We start from the raw sequence: 17296 nt of genomic DNA on the forward strand, positions 1-17296 counted from the left end.
ACACTATCACTCACACATCTCATTTCCTTCCATTAACGATCCCATAAGAAAGGAAAACCACTCTAATTTTATGGGCAAGGAAACTAGGACCAAAGACTTGTCCCAAGCCACATTTGCCAATACATGATAGAATTTTAGTAAGAAAATATAGTGGAAAAAAAGTACTATTTATCACAAATGCACCCATACAATAAGAGGCTAACAAAGAATATCTAACACCTATTAGGAAAAGTACAGATCTTTACTGAAGAACATACAAAAGAAACACATACAACCTTTGTTTCTGGATAGAAACATACATGTGTCAGTTCTGTGTAAATTCACCCCCTAGAGGGATACTGTTTGCAACCTCACAAAATCACTCTGAATTTCACATAAAAATGACACCATCTATCATTTCCTGAGCACCTACTCTGTGCCAAGCACTTTCCATCTATTATCCTATCCAACCTCACCCAAACCATTGATGTAGATATTCTCTCCCTCCAAACAGAAGAAGAATTTGAGGATCAAAAGAATTAAGCTATTTGCCTATGGTCAGAGAGATGGTGAAGAGGAGGGATGGGGCTCCCATGCAAGGCAGTCCAAGGACAAAGGCCAGGAGCTTACAACCACAAATGGGTATTAGTAATTAAGACAAAACTGAAAAATAACAATAATGTAAAATAAAATAACAATAAATGTAAAGCAAAGATTTACATTGCCATTGTGTCGAATTCTAAAGTTACTATAATTAAAACGATGTGGTTCTGGCATAAGAATGTACTTTTACACGACAGAGAAAAGATAACTTAGAAAAATATGCATATTTTTTATGTGATTAAAAAGGAAAACTTCAAATCAGTGGGACAGGAGTGAACATTCAACAAGGGGTGCTGTAAAAAATAATTTGGGGGGAAAGAATGTGATTCTTACTACTCACTGTATGTTAAAATAAACTCCATATAAGTTAAATACCTAAATACATTCTAGGAAAACAGGAAAGAACCAGAAGGAAATAGAGCTGGGTATCTGCCTGAACACACACACACACACACACACACACACACACACACACACACTTGCGCAGAGAGGGAAACAGATACATGTATGAAAAGTCTGGCATCAACTATCCGTTAAATTACAATTTTTTTCATGTATTATTACGCCATAGAAATGTTTCCATACACACAGTCTTTTTAAACACTGCAAAATCCTCACTAAGGAAAACTATTAAAGAACATGGGATTTACTAAGGGGAAAAGCTTTCAAAATGTATGTAAAGTATGAATTGTCCAATTTGGTTGAAAATTCAAATATATGCCTTTGGGACAAAAATTGGAAAAGTATTTACCAAAATGGGAGTAATAATCCCATCTAGGTGATAAAAATTACAGAAGATCTTTATTTGCACTTAGTTTTTTATAATTTTTCAAATTTTGTACAATCAACTTTCATGACCAAAAAAGTTTTAAAAGAAAGAAACAAGTAATAAATAAATTCAGGATTTAAACCAAAAAAATTACGGTTTGGGAGGCACCTGGGTGGCTCAGCAGATGAGTGTCTGCCTTCAGCTCAGGGTGTGACCCTGTGGTCCTGGGATTGAGTCCCACACCAAATTCCCTACAGGGACCCTGTTTCTCCCTCTGCCTGTGTCTCTGCCTCTCTCTCTCTCTCTCTCTCTCTGTGTGTGTGTGTGTGTGTGTGTATGCGTGTCTCATGAATAAATAAATAAAATATTTTTTAAAAATTCATGGTAGGGGTGAAGAGTTAACATTCGAATTCATGTTTTGGGTGAAGAGTTAACAAAGAGAATGATTTGATTCAAGTTACATCAAAGCTCTAAAAGCTCAGGGAAGTAAGAAACTTGGAATTACGGTATATTTCAGAGCTATGTTTACTCATTCAAAAATGTTAACTGACCACCTATGAAATGGCAGGCCTGGGGCTAGGTTCTAGAGTTGTGCTGATTTAAAATCAGTAAAATGTCCTAAACACTGCCATGCAGACTGCGTACAGTGCTGAAGGAGCATGAGGAGGGGAAGCACTCTGTCCTCCCTTCAGGCCAGAAAAGAAACTTGAGTGAGGAAGTGACAGGTCAGCCTCACTTGTGAGGCCCTCACAGGACAGCAAAGTCACGGGACTCAGACGGGAGCCGCGCACGCAGGCAGGCCTCGATGCTCTGTGCCAGGGGATCTGGGCTTCACTCTGGGCTTGAGAACTGAGAGCTTAGAGGGACAAGCAGCAAACGCAAACAGGTGATGTGACATAACAGAACACGCAGCAAACCGGATTATGTGAGTTCTGCCTAAAGACATTCAGATTTGAGCTGACCACATAAACCGTGTCAACAGGCTGGACTCCACAGGCGGGATGCGCCGCCATAACAGAGAGCGGGGCTGCGAGGAGCTGGCAAGGGCCAGGCTGAGTGTGGTGACAGGATACAGATGCAGGCTGGATGCCAGGTGGGAAAGGACAGACCCCTGGTGACTACCAGGTTGCTGTGGTGCCCGGTTCAAATCCCAAGCCTGCTTCCTCTCTACCCTCATTCTTGACATTAGATACACAGAGAATTCTGAAGACAGGAGAATTGCTTCAAGCCCCCTGCCATCATTTCATCCTCTGAAGGAAATGCATTCATCACTGTCATCTCACAAACAAGAGAGAAAACCAGATCCTGTTCCCTTTCCTCACGTCCTCCTTTATGTGGGGCAGGCAAGTCCTTTCCCCCAAATCCTTCAGGTGTCCTCCCCAGGAATTTTCATAACCTCCATGTTTTCCATGTTTCTTCTGGAAGTATCATTTATTTCCATGTGGATGCACAAGAAAATGGTAGTGTGTGGGGAATCTCAATGAATTCATTTTTCAACACGTGGTCTTCAGAACACATCATGCTTCCAACCTAGGGCCAGCACAGGATCCGATCCACTCTGTGCCCTCAGCAGAAGGCCAGCTGTCACTCTAATGTCTCCTCTAGCCCAAGATCACAGACAGCTCTCCTGGCACCTGCCAACACCCAAAGCCTGCCTTTTGTTCCTTAGAACAGCAGCCACTGAATATTTCAGTCCTGTACTCTATAAGCAAAAATCAATTATTTTTAAAAATTGATTTTATACCCTCAATAAAAGTATTTTTCTTTTTTAAAAAACAGGTACTAGTCTCAATCTGTACAAATATCAGTAAAGCTTCATTTCATTTTTACAGAAAATTAAGAGAAGGTCCCCATATTTTCCCTTATGTCAGCAGATGATCTTGTGCATACCTATACCTGCTGCATAATTCATTCCTATGGTTCACATTTATCCTTCCCTTGGTTCCCTGGATGTGGCACTCTCCCACCCCCAGCATTGCATACGGCCTTTGACACTGCCCACCCACCCTGGCTCCTTTGTATTTCAGTAGTCTCTTCCTGGTATTTCTTCCATTCTGCCTTAGAACTCTTGGATATATTCAAGAAACCAGAGCAGAGAGTCTTAACGCTCTCAGCTACTCAAGTGAGGAGACCAATCTCAGCATTCTGAAATTGGTGAAGGTATGGAGGAAAGAAAGAAAACACAAACAGACCCCCTAGCCCACCCTGCTGTTAAACAGTACCTGGCAATGTCTTAGGACAATCATGGTTGGCAACTGAAATTTTAGATTCCTGTGATGCCCTGACTAACTTCTCACCAGACTATGTAAACCACCTACCTGTTGCTCAGCTGACTGCCCAGTTCCAGTTCCTGGGTTCCACTTTCTAGCAGCTTCCAGAACACCACAAATAAGCAAGGATGTATGCTTCCCTACTCAGCTAGTCCTTTCTTCCTTCCACACCCAACCCTCCACAGCCCCAGGCATTAGTCTTCAGATTAACTGGAAAGTTTTAAAATAAAACAAGAGCCCCTTAACCCAATCAATCTAAAAGAGCCTCATATCCTTCTAAAATTAAAAAAAAAAAAAAAAAAAAAAAAAGTTTCCAAAAGTGTCAGGAAAATATCCGGGGAAGTAAAGTGGGTCTGAGGGAAATAAATAAAAATGAAAAAGAAAAAAAAGATTCTATAAAGAAACAACCACCAAAAAAAAAGCATTTTGAGCAGTATATTCTACAGGAGGAGCTGGGAGTATTTTTTTTAAATAATACTAAGATCACTTCATGCAAACAGACCTGACATTTTTTTTAACATGTTGCCGAAAATATGAAGTCAAATTTGATTAATTAAGTAAACAGTTGAAAGTCAATCCATCCTATTCAATGGTAAGACAAAATGTAAATTCCTCCAACTTTCACTAATGGTACTAAATCTCCCCAAAAATCCATGTGGCACACTACTTAGTCACTGGTGACATTTTGCACTGAGCTTGAGGGGGAGACAGGGAGGCGGGGAGGCAGGGAGGGCTCTTCTTAATACACTCATCACACCTTTTCTCGTAGGCAGAGAAATTCCACCAAGCAATGTAAAAAGGGACAGAAGCTATTTTCTTTCTTCACAGATCCCTGCCATGTTCATCTGGAAAAATGTTTTTCTAAATCTTCTGAATACTTACTTGGCAAAAGCATTTCTTCTGTTAATTTCTTTGTGGGAAGAAGCAGAAGTTGTACTGAAACTTCTCCTAAAACCTAAATGTCAAAGTTAAGGTCAAAAGAGGAAAAATAAATCACACATCTGCAGTTCTCATTCAAAGTTATATTTTATCATTTCTTCTACAGGTGTTCTAGCCTGTCAAAAGTTTCTTTGGAAACAGAAAGCAAAAAAAGTACACACAGAACATAATAGTGGTTTAGATTTTTAGACAGATTTTTATCTTACGTTTCTCATCAAACTGTGCATATGTACAAATAAGATCATGACATTCCATTTGGAGGTTTTTAATATAAAATTTCTTGAAAACCAAATAAAACTAAATTAGACTAATAAGGCTGGATCTTCTTATTCTCAAATATTATAATCTTAATAAATCATATGAGAAGATAAAAATGGCTTAGAAAACACTATCACCAAATATCTCATTTATAAAATATTGAAAAATAAATTTCAGAGTTTATGATTCTTGGCATCTCCAAATGAGTTATTTTTAAAATGTATTTCACAAAAGGTACATTTTTTTAAAAAAAGATGTTTCTAAAAAAGAGTAAGATTTCCAGTTCTGGAAAGTTATGGCAGACCAGATGTGCTAAATGAATCTCTTGATTGAAGCCAGTATATATATATATTTTTTTTTAAAGTTACATATATATATTTTTTAAAAGTTACATACATATATGTTACATATAGTATACATATGTATACTAGTGTATATGGCATATAGTATATATAGTATATGTAGTATACTATATATGTATACTATATTAAACTGAAGTTTAATGACTAAAGACACTGGTATGTATAGTTACATATAAGTATATACTATATATATGACCATTCAGGTCATCTTCAGCGAGGGGGCAGGTAACAGATGCTTGCTTTACCATTAATTGACTATATAAACACATTTATACACTCTTTTTTTTTAATTAATTTTTATTGGTGTTCAATTTACCAACATACAGAAAAACACCCAGTTGTATACACATATACTTCACAATAAAAATTTTTTTTGATAAATAAAAGCAAAGGAATAATTATTGGAACATAACACTGTATAAAACCTACCAGGATAAGAATGATTCTGTTTATTCGAAGAAATTTCTGAAAGAGTATCCAGGGAATCTGTTACCCTGTGAATAAAACAAACCTAATTAGCAAACCTCATAAGAAGAAATAGCAGGTCTTCAGATTTGAGACTGGCTGTTAACTGAGGTTTTCACACCAATGGTTATTTATTTCACCTATTCAACAAACATTTATTGAACATCTATTAGGAGCCAGGAATGAACAACTTCTAGTTGGCATCAGAAATAGGCAATTACAACACAGAAGAGCACCTTGTTATCTAAGGATGATTAATGCAGAAAAAGTCAACTCAAAATGAATTCAACTTAAAATAGGGACCTGACTTTACTTCTTTGGAATTTTATCTTCAAAAATGAAACTAAGAAATCTGAAAATCAATTTATGTTAAATTTAACAAATATTCGATCAGAATTTTAAAAACATCACATTCTTAAATTGAAAAAAAGATCTGACTCAGTCTGTGTATGCATGTGATTTTCTGATGAAATTGCATGGCTAAATACAATTCAACATCTTTGACTTTATATTTGACTCTCAGCACAATCATAAAGGTAACTTTCCTAACAGGTCTGTCTTTATTTTTTAATATTCAAATAATTCTTCATTGTTAAAAGCCAATTTTCTTTCAGTTGTTTACTGACCTAACCCACAAAGCCTTCATTCTGTCAATCGCTTCCTCCAGGACATTTGGTCACCAACAAGTAATTCTGCAACTCTCACAGTATTTGCTATTCCATCTTACAACTCATGGGCATAGTTTTTACGTGATATACACACTATGGCAATCAGTGAGAGACTGATGAACGAGTAGAATAGGACTTGATGAAAAGGACAGATAATTAGGTGGTAATGGGCAGCTGAGAAGAACTTAATTCTAAAAGTGATCAGATCATTAATAATAAGTACCTAATCATGAGAACTAAAGAATAAGAAAATTACTACTGTACTGATGAAGCTTAGGCAAAAAATAGGTAGGTAGGTAGGTAGTTAGGTAGATAGGTAGGTAGGTAGGTAGGTAGGTAGGTAGAGAGATAAGATTAAATCCAGTTGGTAAGTTTTCTTAGAATTTCTGCAAAGAAATATTGGATGATTTATTTAGTAATAGAAGAAAAGGTATGAACTCAATGAAAGCTGGGCTATAGTAAAATGCTCTCCAAGCAGAGGGAATAACATGTGCACAGAGTCTCAGACAGGAGACACATTTTTTTCCTTAATGGAAAAGAGAGAGGGTAAGCCAACTACAATCTGGGAGGAGTGATATTGTGATTGGTCACTACTTTATTAAGACTGTCCTCAAGCAGTACCTAATTTAAAATTCTTTTCTTCTTGAGGATCACTGGTGTCTTTTAAGAGCTCTAAAGCGGGTTTAAATTAGAAATTCCTCAAAATCAGGGACCATGTCTGTTTTATTTGCTTATAGAATGCCTAGCACAGCACAAAGTGCTAAAAGACACTTAATAGTATTTGATGATGATGAATGAGACAATCAGAAGATGACAGGAAGACAGCTGGATGGAGACAGCAGTTCATTTACAGAGAGAGCCTTGTATCTTCTAAGAGGGGGATGCTTTTAAATGAATCACCTTAAAGACGACCAAATAGAAGGCAAAGAAAACAAAGGTAAAAACCATGTGTTCAATAAATAGCAAGAAAAAGAACACAAAACCATGAGAAAGAAAGTGGCTTCATAATATCAAAAGGGGAAAAGCTATTACAGCATAAAGACACACTGCACTGGATTTGGTAAGTGGGCCTCTGGATAATCAAACCTAAAAGGAAGAACCCCAGTCCTCACGACCAGGAGACAAATAAAACTTGTAGCAGTAATGTTAGTAAAGATCTGTCCAAGGCAATAGGAGAACCCAGAAGACTGGGGATTCAACATGGATTTTACCCCAAATCAATCATTAATAAGACATTCATCCTAAACAAAGTCCTCTTTTAGTCATTACACTGTACTGGTTAAGAACACACATGCAACTACCTGGGTTCAAATCTCCACTTGGGAGCTGTGTACACCTACACAACTCACTTCATTTCCTTGTGCCTTACTTTCCCCACCTGTGAAATAGGGATAATTATAGGACCTAACTCAGAGGGAGCTTCAAAGGCATGAATAATACACAGAGAGCTATACACTGTGCCAGCACCTGTAAATGCTGCTCATTGACTAGCATCTCTTTTGCTTTACTTATAAAATGCCTACCACAAAACAGCAGAGTGTCTAAAACCAAGGGATTAGAAAAAACAACAAAATAACAAACCTGGGCTGAGTCCAACCCCATCATTAACTAGTGTAGGAAAGAGCAAAATATGCCACTCTAAAACAAGCCACTCTGGCATAAGGATTATTTTCAGCTAAAGACATTTGAGAATCAACAAATGCAGGAAGAGGCTTTCTCTGAACTCTCCTTATCTGCCTAGACCAGGGGCTCCAAAAGAAGAACTCTTGTCACATATCCCCCTCCGGAGCAGTCTCTTCAAGCAGGGAAGACTGACTCTTCTCACAGGCAAGGAGATGGGAAGTTGACACCACATCCCGACAGACACAGTCACAAACTATTATCTCCCATCCACTTATCTTTCCTAAAAACCATCTGCCCTCTCATAAGTGGCCTTTTCCTCCCTCTCTTTCTCCTAGTAAGATGATCTGTAAAAATTCCAATCTCACCACTTACTTAGGAATTCACTTCTTTCTGTGATGCCAGGTACATGCAAATTTAAATGTAATAAACTTGCATGCCTTTTCTCCTGTTAATTTATCTGCTGTAATTCACACACACACACACACACACACACAACACCTCCTAATCAGTTTACTGACTCTAAAAGGGTAGAGGAAACTTTTTGCTCCCCTACGCTAACTCTATGACTTCAGCTAAGTCACTTCATCTCTTGAAACTTTTCTTCACTGGCAAAATGAAACAATCAGAATACCTGACAACACACTGGGTTTGAGGGGGATTGATGAAATATGTATCTAAAGTACACTGTACAGAGCCCACCATTTACTAAATGCTCAACAAATGTTTGTCATAGTTATTCTTATTTTCTAGCTTACCTGACCCGATATTTATTAGGATCAAATGAAACAACATTCAATTGAAGATACTTCATAAACTGCAAAGCATTGTATATATTCAACACTATACTGTCATAAATAATGAGAAAAAAATTATATCAAATACATCAAAGAAAAAGGAAATTAATATAAAAACTATGTGTAATTATTAAGAAAAGCAAAGTGAGGAAGAAGACAGATATAAAAACTCTAAAATCTGCCAGGAGGCAGTCACACAGTCTAGCTAAAAGGCAACTAGATGGGACTCTAGAATGTGATGGCAGATCCATTCTCATGAGTGTGATTATACCATATATGTTCTTTCCTATTTAAAGATGAGTATCCCATTTCCCATCCAATGAAAAGCATGCCAAGCCAACTTCTTTCAGCAGACAAGTCATTTCACATAATGGTACCTGGAATTTCACAAGGACTTATTTCTGCTCAACCTTTTTTTTTTTTTTAAAGCCAGAGTGGCTGGTACAGAAGTGTACCATCTTAAGGAGAAACGCCAAGGAGGTACATTATATATAAATCCTTAAAGCTTCACTTCCCCCAAAGATCTACTGCCTATCTATTTTTGAAAACTAAAGAAATCAGAGGAAAAAGCCATTTTGGTTCCATTAGGTTTGGAGGAGAATGAATGGGGTGCCTGCTGGCAGGAAATTTAATGTAGTTAGGATGTGACTGAAGCAATCAGAGAGCATTTTTACTTTTGTTTGCATGACAGATTAAGCTTGCTGCTCTCACTGTTCTTAGCAGCAAACGCCACTTCTAATAGCCTACACATACTCATAGGGTTTGCAAATGAGGAATAAAGGAGGGTTTTAAAATTGCAAATCCTCAGCAAAGCAAATTTAGCTTTCCATGAGCCTTCTCTCTGAAGAAGGTGGTTGGTTAACCCCTTGAAAGAAGACACGAGCTATAGTCGGTGCATGTCTTTAATATAAAATGAGGAACTCTATAAACCATTGCAAGTTACAGAAAAACTTTGTAAATAAACATAAATTTCATTTTTCTCACCTTTGTACCCTGGATGGGGGAGCAAATATTCCATATCTTGGAGAACAACTAAAATACTGCACACCTCCCACTGAACCATCATTCTTGCCATGGGGTTTCTCAAGCTCTATACCATACCAATATCCTAGAAAAAGAATATTGGATTTTAAAAGCATCTGCATTTTCTCCAAAATGGTTATGCTACTATACAAATCCAAAGCCCAGATGGCTTAACATTTTCACAAAATGACCAAAATGATGAAAGAGCATCATGATCATTGAGCTTTCAAATGATAAAATTTGAAAATTTGAAAAAATGAGTAGGAAAAAACATCTTACAAGCACAATTACAGAGTTATACATTAAAGGAGAGAGATAAAATACATAAATTTGGCATGAATTAGCTATTATGCAAGCAGTGTTACGACCACAATATATCTAAAAGCCATAATGAAAAAGAAATTGTCCTTGACTCAGTGATATGGTGTGTTTAAGTGAGAGAAGTACAATACAATACTGAGTTGTATTAATCATAAAGTGCATATGCAATCTTTCCCTTTTACTCTCCCAACATTCCAACATCACAAACAGTTCTTAAATAATTAAGGAAGGACAAAAGTAATATGGAAAATACAATTAGACTTCATGGTGACTCTTCTTTTTCCTTGTTTCCCTACACAGGATAAATAGAAAAATCATACTTAACCTTGGTGAAAAGATTGAGATTAGCCAGTTGGAAGAATTTTCTAAAAAGCTTTTAAGCATGTAAAAGGGCCCACACTGAGGAAAATAAGAGGACTTCCTTTTCTAGAAAGCCAAAATTAAAGCAGTGAGGTTGTGAGAATTAGGTAAATGGACATCTACTCCTAGCATAGGTATATACATACTCCTGGAATAAGGATTCTCAAATTGGGGTTACCTCAAGACCAGTTAGAAGTGGCCTAATCATCCATTCATTTTTATTTAAAGGGAGAATAAAGTAGTAATTGCACCTGGTCTCTTAAATTAGTATCAAATAAAAATCAGAATATAGATATTGAAAATTTTAACTGCAAATTACAGATTCCAAAATACAAAAATATTGTTTCTTTCAGACTACTAATTCAGACTCTCTATAACTTCAAAAATGGCAACCTAAAGTTCTTCAGTCTTTTCTTCTTATGTTCAAAAAGATGATATTTGAGCCCATTTCTAGATACTTTTGCACTGAAAGACTAATACAGGACTACAGTCTTCTGTACTTAAACAGCATAGGAGTACAGAGTAAGGTACACAAACTTACTGCTTGGCCATACTAATGCTCTGAAATTAGGTCATCACATTTCTGAATGTCATTAACCAGGGTTGTCTGGTTGCTATTTTTATTTCTCGGAGTGCCACAGTTATAATGGTTCAATGTCACAGTGTACCATATAACAGCTACATGTTTACCATATGACTATAAAAAATGTAACATACCACAGAAAAAGACATTATGACAAGTGTTAACAATTTTGACTATGCATCCTCTGGAAGTGTTGAGGTATTTATCACCTCCTATTTAAATGGAAATTTTTTCTGATAAAAAGGCAAAAGAGGCTTAAAAATTACCTCCTTCAGGTCTAGATCTTATCATCTAAAAAGCCTCAATATTACCATTGTTCTCTAGAACTGACTGATCTAAATATTGATGCCACAAGAAATACATCTACTACTTTCTAAAAGGACAGAATGACTTTAACAGAAAAATTTCCAACTTTATGTTTGCTTATGACTTCCCAAATTTCTAGATAATCTTAGGAATCTAAAAATTAAAAGTCAACCTAAAACAATGAATTGTATCCAGTGAATCAAATCATTCTAACCTTGTTTAATATAGAGAAAGGAAACTCAGAAGACATGGAGATTGTGAAAAATACCCTACCTTTGGGATTCTTAAGTTTTTATTTGAGAACTATATTAAGACCAGTCTAACTAATCTCAATTACTACCTGGAGACCTGTGAGAGACATGAATTATACAACACACAGCCCATCTCAAATCAATTAGTTGAATTGCAATTATAAGTGATATAATGAAACAAGACTGTGCTGGGAGACAATTCTCCATGGCTCGCTCATGTTTCTGCATGTCTTATGAACAGAGGCACTGCCTGTCTTTTCATGGATGTCTGCACAGAGGACAGCCTTGGAGGGCAGAGACAGTGTAGGTGGCAGGCCAAGCACAAAATACAGGCATGCTTGCTGTCTACGAAAAAAGTTCAGATTCCTTAAGCTCAGGGCTTTTCTTGTGCAACATAAAACATGGATGTGCAGGCATCATCCCCTGGGGACTGGGGCTCAGGAAGGAAGTGCAAGAAAATGCTGACCCTCTGCTTCTGCCACTGCTGTGGATACAAAAGTCCTGTCTCTGAATCAGGAGTCTAACGTCTTCCAGCAGCATCTATGAAACTGTGGCAATCCAACTTGTCAGCTTACACTAGTAGGGTAAAATCTCAGATCCTTCACAGTTCTTGACAGATGCTACAAATTTAAAATCAATGTTCTCAGTAACCTTTTCCTAAAAGGCTACAATGCCACCATGTGTCAAAATAGCATATTGCCATTTGAAAAATACAGTTTCATTCAACTGGCTTCTATATTTGAAATTAAAATCACTGAAAAGGCAAAAGAAAGCTAATCTGTACTTTTGGAAACACAATATTAAGTCTAGATTGGAATGAATATATAAATACACAAACGTATATCTTTAAAGTCCCAGGGTGCACAGAAGTTTTTCATTTTCTCTTGAATCCTTTTATTGGCTTTTTTCTCCAAGCCACTCAGATAAAAGCTATATGCTGTGAACCATTTTAAGAATATCCTTAGAGGGACGCCTGGGTGGCTCAGTGGTTGAGCATCTGCCTTCGGCTCAGGGCATAATCCCGTCATACAGGAATCGAGTCCCACATCTGGCTCCCTGCATGGAGCCTGCTTCTCCCTCTGCCTATGTCTCTGCCTCTCTCTCTCTCTGTGTCTCTCATGAACAAATAAATAAAATCTTAAAAAAAGAAAAAAAGAATATCCTTAGCAATTTACCCAAAGAATATAAAAGTACTGATTCAAAGGGGCACATGCACCCCAATGTTTACAGCAGCATTATCAACAATAGCCAAATTCTGGAAAAAGCCCAAATATCTATTAGCTGATGAAGGGATAAGGAAGATGAGGCATATACATCCATTGGATTATCACTCAGCCATCAAAAAGAATGAAATCTTGCCATTTGCAATGATGTGGTTGGAGCCAGACTCTATTATCCTAAGTGAAATAAGTCAGTCAGAGAAAGACAAATACCATATGATCTCACTCAAATATGGAATTTAAGAAACAAAACAGATGAATATAGGGGAAGGAAAGAAAAAAAGAGAGGGAAGCAAACTGTAAGAGACTCTAAACTGCAGAGAACAAACTGAGGGTTGCTGGAGGGACTTGGGTGGGGGATGGGCAAAATAGGGGATAGGGATTAAGGGAGGGCACTTGTGATGAGCACTGGGTGTTACATGTAAGCGATGAATCACTAAAGTCTACACCTAACACCAACTTTACCATATAAGTCAAAGAGAATTTAAATAAAACTTGAAATTAAAAAAAAAAGAATATCCTTAGCAAAAATCTAAATTTGATATTTTCTGTTATTTAGCATGCTTGGCGGTCAGTGAGAGTGAAGTTGGGAATGACAACTAATTTTAACATTAGACAATTTTAAACACAACTGGCAAGAAAACTTAACAGATGACAGTCCACCTGAGTACAGTGTGTCCATCACCATTTCGCTTCTCCGGCGCCATAGCTAACATCCACAAGAACTATCAATCAAGAATTTTCTATAATTAAATTTTACCTCCATGTAAAATTTTAAACTTTTGCATTCTAAAGCACCTGATGGAGCAAAGAATATACAGATGAGTTACCTGGAGCAAAGTTTGTTGTCCCGAAGAACTTAATGGTGCCAATTCTTTGGCCTACCACCAGTACTCTATCTCCGAGATGGAGCTCTCCTGCACAGCGGGTGTTATTTGCTACAGATGCTGCTGAAGAATTCAAACCTGTTTAATTGGTTGGTGGGGGAAGGGAAGAGGGCAGGAAAAGAGAAGGAAAAAAAGCAAAAGGAAAAAAAAAAAAAAACAACCTCAAAAAGTATATTAGCCAAAAATTCACCATGTATTCTAACCAGTCTAGCTAGTTGAAGATTTCAGTGTATGACACCTTTCATTATATACATCACTTACAGCTGTGGTTCTCATATGTGAGGTCAAGATATTCAAAGAAATTTTGCAGGGTTTCCTGAAAAAATTATTGCCACAAGAACTTGAGACACATGGTTCCTGGTAAAGTATCAATTCTATCCAGATTGCCTGGGGCACGCTCTACTAGAACAGAGGCCAGCACACTTCTTCTGTAAAGGGCCAGAGAGTATTTCAGGCTATGCAGGTCATATCATCTCTATCATAACTACTCAGCTTTGCTACCATAGCACAAAAGCATGCACAAACAAAACAGGCAGCATGGTATGTTCCAGTAAAACTTTACAAGAATAGATGGCAGGTTGGATTTGGCTCATGGCTGTAATGTACCAATCCTTATCTACTAAAATGCTAGAATTAGAGTAGTTCACTGGGATTCAGTGTGAGTTATACATACAGGAATGTGATCTGAACGTGAAAACTGCTCTAAGTGAGCTCAAACTGATTTCCTTATTAGGAACCAAACCACTCCCCCTCACCTTGATTCAAGCCTAATCCCTGAAATAATTTAAACATCAGAAGTCCTAGAGAAATACTGTCTAGAAAACGGTTCAATTCTAACAGAGAAAGAGTGGGCCTCTTCATGCTTCTTCCATCAACCCATAAACAGACTTGAACAGCTATCATCTAGAAAGGCCTAAAGAAGCCTCTGTGGGGGCAGGGGACAGAGGATAAGACACACCACCAAAGGGAGAGAATCTAAAGCCATGGCAACAAATGAGGAACATAAACCCAGAGAGAAGAATGTCTGGATAAAGTGCTATACTAAAACTCCCAGGTCCTCATAATAGCTAATATTTCCATAGCACTTCACAGTTTACAAAGTGCTTTCCATAGAATTCTAACTATAGAGAAGATACACACTCAGAAATTAATTAAGGCATGGTGCTCACAGGCAGTTGACAGCACACCAGGATTAAAGCCTGGGCCCTCAGGCCACAAGTCCTGAGGCATGTTCCCAGGCTATGCAATGGACCGAGGGCAGCACATTCAACATCACAGGATACAGCAATGCTGAGAAAACAGACCTCCTCCTCTACCTCTGCCACACCCCTAACCTATTCCTTCTGCTCTTCATCCTAACCTCCCAATATGTCCACATCCCTCAAATGCAAACCTATGAGAAAATGAAGTATCTACTCACTCTAGAAAAGTGTCCCAGGGAAACATCTTTGAGGCCCCAGACATGGACTTTCTCTCAGGGATCTCCCATTCTCTCTCCTTCCCCTCCTAAGAGATCTGCTTTCTCACTCTGACAGGTCTCTTCACCTACTACTATCTAAGCCTACATCAGGCCTAAATTTGTGAAAAAGGAAAAAAGTTAAATATGTAGGTACACTAAAAACTACTTCTTATAAAAAAGTAAAAAAAAAAAAAATATGCTTCCACACCCACATACACATTTTAAAATCAAATAAATGTCAAAAGCCCAAGTTCCAAGTGAAGGAGGCCTTGCAACGTGAATAAAATGAGGATAAGCAGGAGTGCTACATCACAGTCCTCACACCTCTGTTCCTCAGGCCTGAAAATGCTTGTTAAGGAAAGAGCATCTACTCAGAATACAAGTTCTAAGTAAACAGTTTGAGGCAAAGCTTCTAGGTTCTCTACTTTTAGAGTCTCCCAACCTGTGGGTTTGGCATGTCAATGCTATTACTGAGAGTTCCTCCCCATCACTGTACAGTATGTATTTTAAAGAGAAAATAATCCCATTGGAACATTTTCTATAATAAAATATTACTTCAGTACAACTGTTAAAAGTATTTGAAAGAGAACCTGGTAATTATTATGAGGTTCATTGAAAACAATTTATGTCAAAATGGTTCCATTTCTTTTCTGGACACATCTGCTACATAGGTAAATAAGTGAATGCAATGTACTCCATGTATGTTGATTGTGGCAAGATGCCTGCTATGAAGCATTTCCTATATCCTTACACATAGCTGGAGAAAGGGGGACTGAATAAGGTTATGCAGGACTCAGAGTGAATTAAAAAGTCACATCCAAACAGGTTACCGTCATCAACCTGTCAGGAGAGCCACTGACCCTCTCCTATTTAGTTTTAAACAAGGACTTGAACTTTAAATATGAAGATGATACAAAAATATGTGGAAAAGCTAATATGCAAGATGTAAGAAACAAAATGCAGAGGAATAGAACCTCGAGTGTTAAACTAAGTGAGGATGTGTGTAAAGTCCTATGTGAAGCAGCAACATGAAGAGCGCTGGCATGAGGCTCCATGTGGGCCGGGTCCACAGTGTGGTCACCACCCTGCAGGAGCAGCCTTACACCGTAATTGTGCCACGGGCATCAGTTTGGCTCTCTACAGGCTGGCCCTGAGGGGTCTGGAGACCCGGGAGCAAGAAGAAGAGCAGAAAGTGCTTGGGATGGAGGCAAAACCATACCAGCAGCAGAGAAAGCAGCAGACAGACCTCAGGGTGAAGCCCAGCTGTGCCACTTTGAAACTGGCGTCAGGCACCAATGACTTACCTCCCTAAGCCTCGGTTTCCTCATTCATAAAATGAGGATGATAGTAATAGTACCTACCCATAGGTTTGTTTTGAGAGTTAAGTGAAATAAGGTCTATAAAGTGCTTAGAATAGAACCTGAAATAATAAGTATACAATACATGTTAGTTATTATTAGGTCTAGGTTAGAAAAGAGATAAGAAAGGTAATAACCACATGGTTTCCACACATCTAAGGATCTACCATAAAATTCTAAAATGCACCTTAAAGGGTCAGAGGCATTACAAGCATGTGGAAGGGAAGAGGGGAGTCCAGACAAGGAATATGGCAGGAGCACTGGGAGGAAGGCAGGGAGACCAAGGACGCTCATGGGGGGCAGTGGGGAATAGGGGGGACAGGGGAGGAGGGGCAAGGGAAAGACAGAAGAGGGCAAGTAGTTCAATCTGACTGAAGTAAAAGGTTCCTTCTACACACTTAAAAAGATCAAATCTACTTACAAACAAACCAAGATAAAAAACACCAAGAAAGCCTGGTTGAAAAAGCCATAGATACCAGCACTGGCTCTAGATGAGACAGACGGGCTTTTGCTCATTGTCTTCTTGTGATTGCTACGTGCATTCAGTTTCTTGGTGTAGCCTGGTTTGTGTTCCAAAGATGATGTGGAGGAGGAGCTGCTGATGGATCCAAGCAGAGTAACTAAAACAAGGTAAAGGAAAAGAACATATCAAAGGTTGGAAAACAAGAAGTGAACCAACAAGATGGCTTTCCAGGTAAAACCCTCTGAAGCTCATCCAGTTAGCTTTCTCCATTGTGGATTATCTAGTGTTGACTTAAGTGCCTGGTTTCATCCAACTGTGCCGTAATTCATAGAGAC

General features: G+C 38.0%; 1 protein-coding gene across 6 annotated transcripts in view; it reads right to left on the reverse strand.

The window, feature by feature from the left end:
• The window catches only part of CLIP4 (CAP-Gly domain containing linker protein family member 4), a 63180-nt gene that overhangs the window by 3261 nt on the left and 42623 nt on the right, over positions 1-17296 (reverse strand). For all 6 annotated transcript variants that reach the window (XM_072767399.1, XM_072767397.1, XM_072767398.1 and 3 more), the window contains exons 11-15: positions 16975-17118; positions 13625-13759; positions 9715-9838; positions 5610-5674; positions 4504-4576 (exon numbers count right to left, since the gene is read on the reverse strand). In XM_072767399.1, the coding sequence (XP_072623500.1) occupies positions 4504-4576; positions 5610-5674; positions 9715-9838; positions 13625-13759; positions 16975-17118 (541 nt within the window). The remainder of the gene's footprint in view (positions 1-4503; positions 4577-5609; positions 5675-9714; positions 9839-13624; positions 13760-16974; positions 17119-17296) is intronic.

The sequence above is a fragment of the Vulpes vulpes genome, chromosome 8, assembly GCF_048418805.1.
Source record: "Vulpes vulpes isolate BD-2025 chromosome 8, VulVul3, whole genome shotgun sequence".
NCBI classification, from domain to species: domain Eukaryota; kingdom Metazoa; phylum Chordata; class Mammalia; order Carnivora; family Canidae; genus Vulpes; species Vulpes vulpes.